General features: G+C 41.1%; 1 protein-coding gene across 1 annotated transcript in view; it reads right to left on the reverse strand.

Moving 5' to 3' along the window:
• The window catches only part of prrc2b (proline-rich coiled-coil 2B), a 59834-nt gene that overhangs the window by 12204 nt on the left and 32180 nt on the right, over window positions 1–15450 (reverse strand). The window contains exons 16-27 of the mRNA XM_079815694.1: window positions 15215–15378; window positions 13531–13646; window positions 11476–11617; window positions 11324–11400; window positions 9435–9716; window positions 9254–9355; window positions 7502–7694; window positions 7318–7412; window positions 5505–5629; window positions 3183–3423; window positions 1520–1684; window positions 1358–1437 (exon numbers count right to left, since the gene is read on the reverse strand). Of these exons, the coding sequence (XP_079671820.1) occupies window positions 1358–1437; window positions 1520–1684; window positions 3183–3423; window positions 5505–5629; window positions 7318–7412; window positions 7502–7694; window positions 9254–9355; window positions 9435–9716; window positions 11324–11400; window positions 11476–11617; window positions 13531–13646; window positions 15215–15378 (1782 nt within the window). The remainder of the gene's footprint in view (window positions 1–1357; window positions 1438–1519; window positions 1685–3182; window positions 3424–5504; window positions 5630–7317; window positions 7413–7501; window positions 7695–9253; window positions 9356–9434; window positions 9717–11323; window positions 11401–11475; window positions 11618–13530; window positions 13647–15214; window positions 15379–15450) is intronic.

Below are 15450 nucleotides of genomic sequence, written 5' to 3' on the forward strand. Positions count from 1 at the left end.
GTGAGTGAGTGAGTGTGTGTGTGTGTGTGTGTGTGTGGTAAACCGCGCTTTTACAGCATTCATTCGCAGAGACACGCAGGATTCATATTTAAATAGTATTTTTGCGGTTTAATATTCACAGACACTCGTCTATATCACCAGATGCCAACCCTACTCCTCACACATCTTCAATTTGGTAACAGCGCCACCTAAAAGTGACAAGCAATTTAATAATCATCTAAAAACGTCTTTTATTACTCATTGTTGCAGCTCTGAAGAATGCATAACTCATGCCTTTATATTTGTAAATGCAGTTGTCACTCCTGTAAATGACTGAACTGGGTGTACAGAACAGGACTGAGCACTAAAGGCCAGTGTGTGTGTGTGTGTGTGTGTGTGTGTGTGTGTGTGTGTGTGTGTGTGTGTGTGTGTAGAGTTGGTTTATAAGTGTTAATGACAGCACATCTCGATACTGTTTACAAATGACCTCCAAATCAGGGTTCCCACTCTTTTTCAGCGATCATTTTCCAGGATATTTTAAATTTTACTACAGTGAGAATAAAAGACAAGGCTCACTCCTAAAGTAATATATCGCTCTCTAAGTCTTTAAAAGGCGCACAGTTTATTGCCATGACTTAACTATAAAATCAGTTTTTAATATGAGCTCTTAATCATACATTATGACGAAGGAAGCTTGTTTCCGCCACAGAATAAAAAAAAAGGGTAATAGCGACTTATCTTGCTATTCTGAATTTTTTTTTTTTGCAATTGTGATTTTCTTGCAAAAAAAGTCTTTTTTCCCTCAAACTTTTGGACTTTATGTCAATTCTGAGAAAAGTAATAATTGCAAGATATAAACTCGATATTGCGAGAAAAAAAGTCAGAATTTCGCAATTCTGACTATATCTCAAAATAATTCTGAGTGAGATCCCACCCCTATGAGCGTTGGTTATGGGGTTGAAAACATGCGGAACCGGCTCCTTTAGTCTATAGCCTCTGGCCAAAAATCCTCCGATGACACAAAATGACGATATTTGCATCATCGGAGGATTTTTTCCAGAAATAAAATGCATAATTCTCTCGTCTCAGGGGGATATGAGTACCATAATTCCACTATACTACCGGGTTTCTGCTGATACAAAGCTTAATGCTAAATCACTGAAGTGACCCTTTAACTTTTTAAAAAATAATTTTCCAGGACAACAACAAGTTTTTCCAGGACATTTTACATTTTCTCTAACTTTCCATGTGTTTTCCAGGACCAGTGGGAACCCTGCAAATGGGGGAATCATATGTAAAGTTGCCCGTAAACTGACGGGAAATGCAGGTATTGCTTGCGAACCCAGGCGGTGATGAAGGAGCTGTAGGTGGAGCTCACCTGTAGGAGCCGCTGGGGATTCCAGGAGAATGGTTGGGCTTCTCGGAGAACTGAAACCCTTTCATGTCCATCTGTGAAGGCTGCAGGATGAACAGAACAGGTGTGTGAACACAAGAGGAAGACACTGGAGCCTGAGGAAGCGCTGTCAGCTCTGGCCCTCACCTCTCTGCTGCTCATGATGGGCGGCTGAGACCCGGGAGGCATCATGCGGCGCGGAGCTCCCACAGACAGGTTCTGGTTCTGCTGGAGCTGGATGGACTGGGGCAGGATGAGGTGCTGCTGGGCCGAGCCGTAGCGCAGCTGAGATCCGGGCATGGGCATCGTCACCTGGACATCAATATGCAATCTTTAATATTTAAGCTTTGACAGGTTTAACGGATCGTACTGGTCAGGGTTCCCACTCTTTCATGAACACCAGATTCAAGGACTTATTTACTTTTAAAAAAAGCACAATAAATGCGATAAAGGTGTGTGTGTTACTGCCAATATATCAAACACCTACTGTACCATTAATGCAGTAACACTAACGCACACACTGACGACTACAATACAATTTCCAACGAGGAAAAATGTCCAATTTTATTGGATTGGATTGGTGTACAAGATGTACTTATTCCTGATTTTAACATTTATTTCACACTAGTTTTAGTGTTCTTTTTTATAAATCATTACTTATTAAAACATGAATATAGAGATAATATTGTATACTTGAATTTTCCAATTAAATGAAAAGATATGGACAAGTTAATTGTTAGGCATTAAAAATTATTTATTAAATCACCTGTACCTTTTTACAAAATAAATTTGAAGGCTTTTAAGACCTGCACATATATTATATTTAACAGATATAATCGCTGCCCATTTCAAACGTTTACGTGCTTTTCTTCTTTTCTTTTTTTGAGCGGTGATGAAATATTGCTCTTGTAAATCCTCGCCAGCAAGTCTAGATCTTTAAAATGCATCCAAATTACAGCGAAGCGCAACCGTACGGTGGCCTGCAGGGGTCAAATCGGATATAAACAGTGAATTTTGAAGTGATCTCATCTTGAAGACTCAGAGATGTGGATTCGGATGGAAATTAAATCACCACACGACCTTGTGTTTGTCTAAAAACAGTTGGTAATTCGGCCAGGGATTTTTACGCAGATGGTGGGATAAAAACACTGAAATTCTGGATTCGGGCGGCAATAAAATCCCTGACTAGCCCAAGTCAATGACGAGAAAACCTTACGAGAAACAATGGCCATCTGAATAGGGCTTTTGACAGCAGATGGCGCTTATGGAACAGCAGAAATATATTGAAATATCTTCCTCCAGTAATGCTGTTTTGTTCTGGCTTTGGTTGCGCATGAAGGCCAGTTTTTGTAATAGCACACGCAACTCTAACATAATTAAGTTAATGCTTAATTCAAGCTCTTTCAAGGACCGGTGTTTGTTTTCAAGTACTTTCCTGAATCCATGAAATTCAAGAACTTTCAAGAAGCGTGGGAACCCTGACTGGTGTTTAACACACCGATTGATCAGCTGACCAAACGTCTGTAGTATTAGTTTTGAATGTTGTGAAAATTAGAACCTTTATAAAGTCACGTTTTCATTCAATATGGCGTCTAACCCGACTACGGTCTGTGTGCATGACCATTTCAGCAGCCTACACTTTTTCTGACATCGCAGAAATCCTCCTGACCGTGACCATATTGCATGTGTGTGTGTGTGTGTGTGTGAGAGAGTGTGTGAGTGTGAGTGTGTGTGTGTGTGTGAGAGAGAGTGTGTGAGTGTGTGTGTGTGTGTGTGTGTGTGTGTGTGTGTGTGTGTGTGTGTGTCTTGCCTGTATGAGCTGCGAGTCCATGAGCTGAGACGTGCTCATCCCTGGCCCCTGGCTCATGGGCCCATCATACACCAGCTGCTGGCTGCCGTTCATGGGCTGGTAATGGGAGCCCGACTGCGGCTTCACCATGTCTGACGGCTGCATGCCGGGGAAAGCGGAGTAAGGCCCTTTGAGAGCCGCTCCGCCAGAGAGCACCATGGGACTGGGCTGAGACAGGTTAGGGTGCATGTACACCTGAGACCTGCAGGAGAGTCAGAGCGCTCGGATCAAGAGAAATCACTGACGCCGTTTCAGTTCTGAAGTTGTGAATCAATCAAAATGTAAAATTTGCCAATGCCCAGAATTAAAAACAAAAGTCTTTATCTTTTTTTTTTCTTAGTGTATATTCTCTAGATTGTGTCAGTAGTGTGTTCAGCAGTCATGTGACAAGCGGCCACATCTATCCATTGTTCAGGGGTCGACCGATGTGGATTTTTTTCATCAGCCTTAGCCGATGACGATACGAGCTGCCAATATTTGGAGCCGATGCTGCTTTTGCTCCCTCAATTTACATCATAAAAATGACACAATGATCATGATGATAATTTAAAAAAAGGAACATTTATTGAACTAAAAAAAAAACTATTTAACAAATAGTAAAAACAGGTGAGGTAGAACAAGAAAAAAAAAAAAAAAGTTCAGTGGTGAAAATAAATATTTAAGCATAAATAATATAATTACACTATTGCACAGTATCAACAAGCGAGCAGCATAATAAAGTGCATCACACTGACTGCACTATACTTAAAGGGTTAGTTCACCCAAAACTGTAAATTGTGTCATTAATGACTGAGCCTCATGTGGTTGGACACCCGTCAGACCTCCGTTCATCTTCAGACACTAATGAAGATATTTTAGTGTAAATCTGATGCTCTGAAAGGCCTCCATTGGCTCAACTTTACACTCAAGACCCTTAAAAGACACTAAAGACTAAAGTTACAAAGTCCATCTCACTACAGCGGCTCTACAATAACTTTATGAAGACGAGAATAGTTTCTGTGCGCAAAAAAAACCTAAATAACGACTTATATAGTGATGACGATTTCAAAACACAGCATCATGAAGCTTCGAAGCGTTATGAATCAGCGAGTCGATTCAGCGGTTCTGAGCGTTATGAATCAGTGAGTCGATTCAGCGGTTCTGAGCGTTATGAATCAGTGAGTCGATTCAGCGGTTCAGAGCGTTATGAATCAGTGAGTCGATTCAGCGGTTCAGAGCGTTATGAATCAGTGAGTCGATTCAGCAGTTTGAATCGCCAAATTTCAGCAGTTTGGCGGTTTGACAGGCGATCCGAATCATCATTCGACTCACTGATTCATAACGCTCTGAACCGCTGAATCGACTCACTGATTCATAACGGTCTGAACCGCTGAATCGACTCACTGATTCATAACGCTCTGAACCGCTGAATCGACTCACTGATTCATAACGCTTCGAAGCTTCATGATGCCGTGTTTTGAAATCGTCATCACTATACAAGTCGTTATTTAGGGTTTTTTTGCGCACAAACTATTCTCGTCTTCATAAAGTTATTGTAGAGCCGCTGTAGTGAGATGGACTTTGTAACTTTAGTCTTTAGTGTCTTTTAAGGGTCTTGAGAGTGTAAAGTTGAGCCAATGGAGGCCTTTCAGAGCATCAGATTTACACTAAAATATCTTCATTTGTGTCTGAAGATGAACGGAGGTCTGACGGGTGTCCAACCACATGAGGCTCAGTCATTAATGACACAATTTACAGTTTTGGCTGAACTAACCCTTTAATTTTAAAACTATTTACAACCTAGTTATTTAATGGTTACATTAAAAAAAATGCTGGGTTAAAAATAACCTAAGTTGGGTTGAATATGGACTAACCCAGCAATTGGGTTGTTTTGACCCAGCGGTTGGGTTAAATGTTTGCTTAAAACAACCCAATTGCTGGGTTAGTCCATTTTCAACCCAGCATTGTTTAGAGTGTAGGTGCACTTCACTGAATCTCTTGTGGAGCAACACCAGCGGTAATTCAGGAGAAAATCTCCCAATGCTCCACGTGAAACTTCAGTCTTTCCACCTTTTACCATCGTGTCAATTCTCAGCTGATTTTGATTAATATGCGCGAGGGAGAGCGAGAGAGTTTGAAGACGGTGAGAGCTGCCCTGTGGACGCCTGTCTGGAAATAATGCGGGGAAAAATATCGGCAAATATCGGCCGATATATCGGTCTAACACTAGTTCTGAGCAAGTCTTCATGATTATGTCTGCATACACAAAGCATGGAAGCGAAGTGAAGAGCAGGCGTGAGTTACCTGAAGGGAGGCATGGAGCTGAACATCTCCTGAGACTGAGACACGGGCAGAGCTCCTCGCAGACCCAGCTGAGCCTGAGCCTGTAGAGACGTGTGCAGAGAGATGGGGATCTGCTGCGGGGTGGCCTGAACACACACACACACACACACACACACACACACACACACACACACACACACAACATTAACCCCATTACTGATGCATATCCAAGGCTTCCAAATGATCAAAAGCATTGCTGGGAAACCTGTGGCACTCCTACAGTCCTTCTGCCGTCTGATTGAACGTTCGGACTTTAGTGAGTGAAAGGCTTTTAGTATAAAAATCATGAGTATAAATCTGTCAGAGCTTTGATCACCACATTTAAATATCATCTTACTAAAGACATTATTGGCAGATATTAATATGCATTTCATGCAAGCATCCGCTGTACCATTAAACAGATCTCACCGATTTACAGCAGAACTTCATATATCAGCATCCAAATTACATATTTCTGCTCAGTTTGCTTCTCTGAATGAAATTAAGCAGTTTTTTTTCCTCCATATTCTCATTATATCAGACTATATGAGGCACAAACCGCAGTTCAGAAACAAGATAAAAGGGTTAGTTCAACCAAAAGTGTAAATCCTGTCATTAAATCCTCATGTCAAACCTTCGTTCATCTTCAGACACACATATTTCTGATGACCCCAGAGCTCTCTGACCCCTCCATAGACTGCAATGTGATGAACACTGGGGCTAGAAAGGCTTGGTTAAAATAGCCCATGTGACATGAGAATACTTTAGTGCGCAAAAAAACAGGCTAGAATGAAATTGTTGAATAAAGTGGTTATTTGTGAACGTATTCCCATCTCTTCATCACATTAAGACTGAACCACTGGAGTCACATGGACTATTTTAACCATGTCTTTACTTCCTTTCTGGCCCTTGAAAGTGTTCTTCACACTGCAGAAAGATCTTCATTTGTGTCTGAAGATGAACGAAGGTCTGACGGGTTTGACATGAGGGAGAGGAATTAAAGGATTAGCTCACTTTTAAATAAACTTTTGCTGATAGTTTCCTCACCCCCATGTCATCCAAGATGTCCATGTCTGTCTTTCTAAAGTCGAAAAGAAATGAATGGAAACATTCCAGGATTGTTCTCCATATAATGGACTTCAATGGGCTCCAAACGGTTCAAGGTCCAGTGCAGCTTCAAACGATACCAGATGATGAATAAGGGTCTGATCTAGCCAAACCATCAGCAGTATTTATGCTATTATTTTACCTCTTATCAGACGAGCGTGATCATCTGAGCTCAGACATAACTTCCGCTAAGTGAGGTCAAAATATGAGCGTGGTCATAGATATATTGATCGTAGATGCCTCATTCGACTGATCCGTGCAGTCGCTAATGAGGCATCTATGTATATATCTATGACCCCGATCGTATTTGACCTCACTTAGCGGAAGTTATGGCGGATGATCACGCTCGTCTGATAAGAGGTAAAATAATAGCATAAATACTGCTGGGTTTCTCTCAGAAACTGATGGTTTTGGCTAGATCAGACCCTTATTCATTCGTTTAAAGCGGCACTAAGACTGTCATTTGGACCTTGAACCGTTTGGAGCCCATTGAAGTCCATTATTTGGAGAACAATCCTGGAATGTTTTCATCAAAAACCTCAATTTCTTTTCGACTTTAGAAAGACAGACATGGACATCTTGGATGATATGGGGGTGAGGAAACTATCAGCAAAAGTTTATTTAAAAAGTGAACTAATCCTTTAATGATAAAAGTTTAATTTTTGATCTTTAATGACGCCTGACGTACCTGCTGGTAGCTCGGCTGCTGAGTCAAGGGCGGCACGAGCCGCGGCTGACTAGGAAACACATGGCCGTCCAGATACAGAGGAGGGATGTGACTGCCTGCGACACACACACAGATCCCAGAACAGTATTTAGAGCCGTACGCCATCACAGCACATGAGAGTGTGAGAGATGAACGAGACACGGACCTTGCATGGAGACCGACGGAGCGACGGATGCCACGGGCATGGGTGGCATAGACACTCCGCCGAAGGAGCTGTAGCTGACCCCGCTGGACGAGCCCACACTGCAGGCCGGCTGAGAGATGGATCCCGCGCCGCCCGGGGATCCCTGCTCCGGAAGAGCCTGAGAGTTTTCCCACGCCTTACGCGCAGACTCCATCTGAGGGCGACAGAGCGACGCTGCTGAGGAACATGTTATGCTGCGTTCACACCAAACACGAATAGAGCGTCTGCCGCGAGTGATTTCTATGTTAAAGGGTTAGTTCACCCAAAAATGTAAATTGTGTCATTAATGACTGAGCCTCATGTGGTTGGACACCCGTCAGACCTCCGTTCATCTTCAGACACTAATGAAGATATTTTAGTGTAAATCTGATGCTCTGAAAGGCCTCCATTGGCTCAACTTTACACTCTCAAGACCCTTAAAAGACACTAAAGACTAAAGTTACAAAGTCCATCTCACTACAGCGGCTCTACAATAACTTTATGAAGACGAGAATAGTTTTAGTGCGCAAAAAAACCCTAAATAACGACTTATATAGTGATGACGATTTCAAAACAAGGCATCATGAAGCTTAGAAGCATTATGAATCAGCGAGTCGATTCAGCGGTTCAGAGCGTTATGAATCAGTGAGTCGAATCATAATTCGGATCGCGTGTCAAACTGCTGAAATTTGGCGATTCAAACCGCTGAATCAACTCACTGATTCATAACGCTCTGAACCGCTGAATCGACTCGCTGATTCATAACGCTCTGAACCGCTGAATCGACTCGCTGATTCATAACGCTCTGAACCGCTGAATCGACTCGCTGATTCATAACGCTCTGAACCGCTGAATCGACTCGCTGATTCATAACGCTCTGAACCGCTGAATCGACTCGCTGATTCATAACGCTCTGAACCGCTGAATCGACTCGCTGATTCATAACGCTCTGAACCACTGAATCGACTCGCTGATTCATAACGCTCTGAACTGCTGAATCGACTCGCTGATTCATAACGCTCTGAACCGCTGAATCGACTCGCTGATTCATAACGCTCTGAACCGCTGAATCGACTCGCTGATTCATAACGCTCTGAACCGCTGAATCGACTCGCTGATTCATAACGCTCTGAACCACTGAATCGACTCGCTGATTCATAACGCTCCGAACTGCTGAATCGACTCACTGATTCATAACGCTCTGAGCTGCTGAATCGACTCACTGATTCATAACGCTTTGAACCGCTGAATCGACTCGCTGATTCATAACGCTTCTAAGCTTCATGATGCCTTGTTTTGAAATCGTCATCTCTATATAAGTCGTTATTTAGGGTTTTTATGCGCACAAAAACTATTCTCGTCTTCATAAAGTTATTTTAGAGCCGCTGTAGTGAGATGGACTTTGTAACTTTAGTCTTTAGTGTCTTTTAAGGGTCTTGAGAGTGTAAAGTTGAGCCAATGGAGGCCTTTCAGAGCATCAGATTTACACTAAAATATCTTCATTTGTGTCTGAAGATGAACGGAGGTCTGACGGGTGTCCAACCACATGAGGCTCAGTCATTAATCACACAATTTACAGTTTTGGGTGAACTTACCCTTTAAAGATAAACAAAAACTCTCCGGTTCTACGCGATTCACGTAAATGACCCAATTGACCAAGAAAACGGCGATTGTGGCCGAAAAGCGAGAAGTGTGCAGGTGTGGGATAGAGCCCGTCCGCAGAGAGAGCTTTACCTTGAGCGTGAGGTCCGCACTGGGGAAGCTGATGGGGTTGAGGTTGATGCCGGGCTGGAGATGGTCTCTGCGGAGCATCGGGATGGCTTGAGTCAGGCCCGCCTGTGCACAAACAACAAGAACACGCGTGTAAACACTCCACGCGTCACACACAGCTAACGCGGAAGACTCATGTACGCACATTCCCAGCGAGAGCATCCTGCAGTTTGGTGACTGGGTTGGACACGGGCACTGGTGTGGACCCCGGAGGGAGGCTGAAGTCCGAGTCCTTCGCGCTGACGCCAAACTCAATGGGCGGCACAGGAAGGACGTTGTCCACGTGAATATCCACTCCATTGACGGGGGTGATGGGGCCCTCCAGCCGCTCCAGGCCCTCAGAGCCCTTGCGGTTCTTCAGCGAGCGCTCGTTGCCGATGGGGCCGGGTTTGTGTTCTTTACTCTGCTCGGGCCCTGCATCTGAGTCCTGGAGGACAGGACAGGACGTGACGTTATCTCAGCCAATGAGGGATCCCGAACGCAAAAGTGCGCATTACCTCCCCATTTGGTGTCGATTCACAAGCTTGCCATTTAATTCCATATATCCTCAAATCAATTTGATTCATTTGAATATACAGTACCGGTACGTTTGGAAATATGCCTATTTTTTGTTTTTGAAAGACAACAAAAATACAGATAATATTGTGAACTATCACTACAATTTAAAATAAATTATATACTTTCAAATATAATTTATTCCGGTGATCAAAGCTGAATTTAATCATCAATAATAAATCATATTAGAATGATTTCTGAAGGATCATGTGACACTGGAGTAATGATGTTGAAAATTCTGCTTCGTATTTGTAGGATTACAAATTTATACATTGTTATATCTAGGTTCCAATGTAATAGAATATAACTGAAAACATTATCTTTATTTGTGTTTTACATTTTGAAGTAAACTTGAGGAAATTCTAAGGAGATTACGTCAGCAGGGCTCCAGACTAACTTGTTTCACCAGGGAAATTTTAGGGGCACAACCAGAAATTTTAGGGGCGCGCACCGTAAATCAACATGCTAACCCAATCTGCTAATGTCCACTGTATTACTAATAGGAATCGGTATCGTTAAGGTTTTACTCTTACCCATACTGCTTATCGATCCGGTACTTTAACAGTATTCTTACCGGTTCTTTTTATTATACTTTTTTTTTTTTTTTTTATTAAAATAAAATAACAATGTATCACCATAGACACGTAATCAATATCTATAAAAAAATGCATTCGATACATTTAATATATTTGTATGCACTTGAAATATAGAGATGGGTTCTGTTTTAATGTACCCAAGTGTACCTAAAATAAAGAGTTTAATATATAATTTTGTGGCTCTTAATATCTTTTTAATAACCCACTTGTAAACTTGTTCACTGTTCTTTTTTATAGTATTTGTATTAAATTTATAGTTGCTCAAACAGTAGAGCGGGTTCATGGGTTCGATTCCCAGGGAAAGCAAGAACTGACCAAATGTAAAATGTGTACCTTTGGATAAAAGCGTCTGCCATATGCATAAATGTAAAATGTATATTCATTGAGTTGAATAGAACATCGGAATCGATACCCAGCCCTTTAACAAACGGCCTGGTGTTGTTACACTTTACAGCATGATCAAATCCTGGCCAAACGAGATTTAATTTACTATACATTTTACGATAATTAATTTAATATTTGGCAACTTCTTTAAAATAGAAATAATGTAACTTCTTGAATAAGAGCATGTGGACAGCAAAACAGAGGTTTACACTTATTTTGAAATTCCGAATAATTTTCATATTGGGCGTATTCTCCAGTGTTGGCGTTGCTTTATAAATGATTTACTTACACATCTGATGAAATGACACACAGTGTTCCCAGATGAGATTGATGGGTTTGAGACGCTCCATACATGTAAACGATAACCGTTCATGTGGAGCAGAACGCAGCCCGTACTCGACACGGGTGAATTGCAGTTGAGTATTTAATGACAACCCCAAATATCAACCCAGCCCTACAAAAACAGCAAGAGATTTGAAGAAAGAAGAATGACCTGCACCTCTGAATTGGGTTCGCTTCCCGTGTAGGAAACCTGTTTAGTCCACGAATCTCCGGCTGACGACTGGACAGTCAGAGCTTGAGGAGGAAAACAGAGTGAGTGAGTGTCTTGAGAGCGATACGCTAGTCACACTCTCATCATCTGAGCTTTACCTGTGCTGTTGGTCTCCCAGATCTCCGTGCCCAAGCTGCTGGCGGAGAGCGTCTCTTCGGCTTGCTCGAGGGACATGCTGCCCTGCTTCTTAGCAAACCGTGGAGGCATCTTCGAAGCAATCGTCCTGTTCTTCACAGAACCCTTCAGGTGCACAAACCAAACTTCAGACTGCAGGCAAGCGACAACTTCAAACTAGGGATGCACGATATTATCGGCACCACATCGGAATCGGCCGATAAACGCTTAAAGTATAAAAATCGGCATTGGCCGATATGAAAAAATGCAGATTTGCCTTGTCGATAACGTGTTGATATGCGCCTGCAATAACTCACGTGTGCAAGGACTGCTATAGCGATAAGATCATGTGCTCATTCTTGAAGTGAAAACAAGCAAGTGCATTGCATGTATGGTGATTTATATTAACAGTTTTTAAATGCTGCCTTGGATTTGTGAATCAACGCAGGATTGCCAGGTTTTCACAACAAAATTAGCCCAAAACAAGCCCAATCGCGTCTCCACTCTCTAGCGCGCGCAGCCTCCACAGCAGCTGAAGCTCCTCCAGGTCCTAGTGCCCGACCGGGAGAATGTTATATATAGCCTATTTAATGCGGGCGCTGTTGTTACAGTAATAAAATGAAAAGTAGAATACACAAATAAATAGAAGTTACTTATTTTTCTGAATAAATAAAGCAGTAATGATGTCAAAGCACAAGCATGACACTTGTAAATTAAATACTTTTATATACAGTTTATTAATCTGTAATAATTTTATGAAATGGATGATGAAAAATAATCCATGGAGCTTTAACCCTTTAACTGTCACCCCCCTTTTTGAGAATACACATGAAAATGCACTATCCAAACTTAAGGGCTGTAATTCAAGAATGCTTTGGAATATAGACCAAAGTTTGGTCTCGTTTTAAAGACGACATTCTGCAGATTATTGCTGAAGTGAAAGTAATTCAAAATATGAAAGTATGAAATAGTTATGGAAGTTTAAATTTACTGTAAATGAAAAATACTGTACTAAATATTTTTTATTTCATATAAAATATATATTTTACAAAAAAGAATTTACTCTAAAATTACTATAAAATCAAAGCCATATGTCTAACCAATTTGTGTTCCAAATTTGAAGTTGATATCACAAAAATTGAAGTTCCCATGAGATTTTGTTTAGGGTGCTGTACCAAAAATAGCCACCGGGTGTCATTCAAATTCCATTTATTGTTGTTTTGATGCATTTTCCTGTAAATTTCTGTCCAAATATTACTTCCATCACAAAACAGTCACCAAATATGGACCCTTGAGACTCAGACCTTTCCGACAATATGCGTTTTGTCAAGATTGGAAAAGATTTTGAATATAAAGTAGTTAAAATAATTGTTGTAATATGAAACATGACAGCGCCCACTAGGGGAGGAGCCCACTAGAATAATTTAAAGTAACGTTTCCATGGCAACACAATGTCCGATTTCAAAACGGTTTTCACAGGATGAATTTTGAGTTTGTAAGCTTTCAAATGATACCTAATTTGTGATAATTACTTAAATATATGATATGAAAAAAAGGCGATCAAAAAAAGAGCACCAGGCGTCCCAACGGTGACAGTTAAGAGGTTAAAATAATTGTATATGTTTTTATCTGAAGCTAAATACAGCATCAGCTGATCCCATGCCACGTGCACAAACATTAAATCCAAAAATAAAATATTTAGGTTACAACTGCATCTGTCTGGGGTGAAAAATTACTGACTTTATTATTGTCATTTTCAGCGCTTTTAATATACTCTTATTATAAAAACCTTTTTAATATTTATTTATCTTTAACAAGTATCCTTTTAGTAAGGAGACCTCAGAAACCTGAAACCAAAATTTTTTTGCTCAAAATGGTGGTTTCCAAACAAAGGGAAAAAATAAACATATATCGGTATCGATATCGACCAAAATGAGTTGAAAAATATCGGATATTGGCAAAAATCCAATATCGTGCATCCCTACTTTAAACAGTCAAAATCTGGGGAACAGAGGCCATGAGCCCAAGCGACTCCTCACCGGAGGACCCTGATCCTTCCTCCTGCGCTCATCATCCTGCGGGCGGCGCTGTTTTTTGGACAGAGCGTCCTGGAAAACCTCTGGACTGGGTACAGATGCTCCCGAGTCACTTTCAACTGGGAAGAAACACAAATGACAGAGCACACATGAGCTAAAGCCAGGGCTGGACATTAAGCCGGTTCACACGCTGAAGTAAATCTGTCATTCACTTGTCCGAGTAAAACAGATTTTTATTGTAAATATAATCTATACTGAAGCAATATTCTCACCAGTGTTCTCAATCAGCTTTGACATATTTAAAATATGCATATTTGTACCTTTTTATAAAGGGCATTTTTCCATAATCTTATTAAATATAGGGTATGCTTCGGCTTTCCTTTTATATTCTTAAATTTGATCTATAAATTAAATTAGAATAAGACACTATAGGCTGTTACCAATCAAATTAAATAATTTACACTGAAAAATTACAACTGCATTAAATAATGTTATGAGATTATTTTAAATATTTTTGAATATACAAATAAGAAATGTTGGAAAGATGATCTAAAGCACCAGTAGGCGGCAGCAAGTGACCGTCTGAATGAGCGAGTCATTGAGTCGATTCAGTGAAACGGCTGAATCATTCAAGAATTTGGCAGTCGTTTGCGAATAGGCCATTGAATCTTTGATTCAACCGATTCATTTAAACACTGAATCATTCACTAACACACACTGATGCTGTGATCTTTGTTTGGAACTATTTTCGCTGCTGAAATAAAACAAAAACAGTCAATATTACTTCTAAAATGTAAGTGACTTAATGTTTAATTGTTTATGGAACTGGCGTATGAAATCAGTGTCATGTTCAGTCGTGATGTTATTCAGGAAAACACACTCTTGTTAGTGTGACGTTGCTTAACTGTATCATATGTTATAAATATAAAAACTGCACAATTTTAACTGTGTATGTTCACTGAGTTTCTGTGTGTGAGCGGCGCTAATTTGTTCTCGATTTTCTCCTGGAGAGACTGCGCGAGCCTCATCAGCTCAACCTTGTTAACGTCAGTTAGTTTTATATTATTATCCATATCAATCTCCACTTACACTGATGCAGAATCATTACTGCACTCTGGTGATTCCCTGGTTATTTTTTGTTTTGACGTTTTAACCAGGATACTTTTTTAAAATTGTTTTTCACTTGCCCCTTCAGAAAATCCACTTGTCCCGGACAAGCGTTAATGTGGAGCCCTGGCTAAAGCACAGCTCACTCCGCTAACTGATGCGAAGCTATCATCTTGGGTCTCTTTACAGTATGGGTTCTTGAATCGCCCTTCACTCTCTTTCACAGCGATACCAAAGAACCTCCATTTTGAAAACCATTGGAACCATCAACTTTTATTTTTAATATCTTCATATAGTGTGTTTCTGACTCTACTAGAGCAGGTTTTCCAGCTTGAGTGTTGATTATCTCCTCATATTCTCCAGTGTTGCGGCTCCTCTCTTCCCAGTCTGTCAGTAACTCTGTTTACTTCCTGTCTCTATGAAGCCCCTCCTTCTGAAAAGCACACTGTGCTCTGATTGGTCGGCTGGAGTGGTGTGTAATGATTAGTCAAAATCTGCACGTTTCCTTGGGTCTCAATGGTTGGTCATTCATTATTCTGTATTGGAGGAGCTTCTATCATTAAAAACATGTGTGTCTTACTTGAGTAGGTGTTCAGGTCATATTGGGCCAGTTGTTCTGTCATGTCCGCCTTCATGTTTCTGGGTTTGATGTCTTTCTCCATGACTTCAGCCGGGCCGGAGTCGTCGTTCTGCTCCACTCCGTACACAGAAGCCGAGCTCAGGCCGACCGGATCCTCTGGAACTCTGCAGAGTCAATCAAGACACATTCACAGAGTTAATGTCATTAGCAATGCAGGGGCTAACGCTAACGCTAAG

Source organism: Gobio gobio (assembly GCF_949357685.1).
Source record: "Gobio gobio genome assembly, chromosome: 4".
Lineage (NCBI taxonomy): Eukaryota > Metazoa > Chordata > Actinopteri > Cypriniformes > Gobionidae > Gobio > Gobio gobio.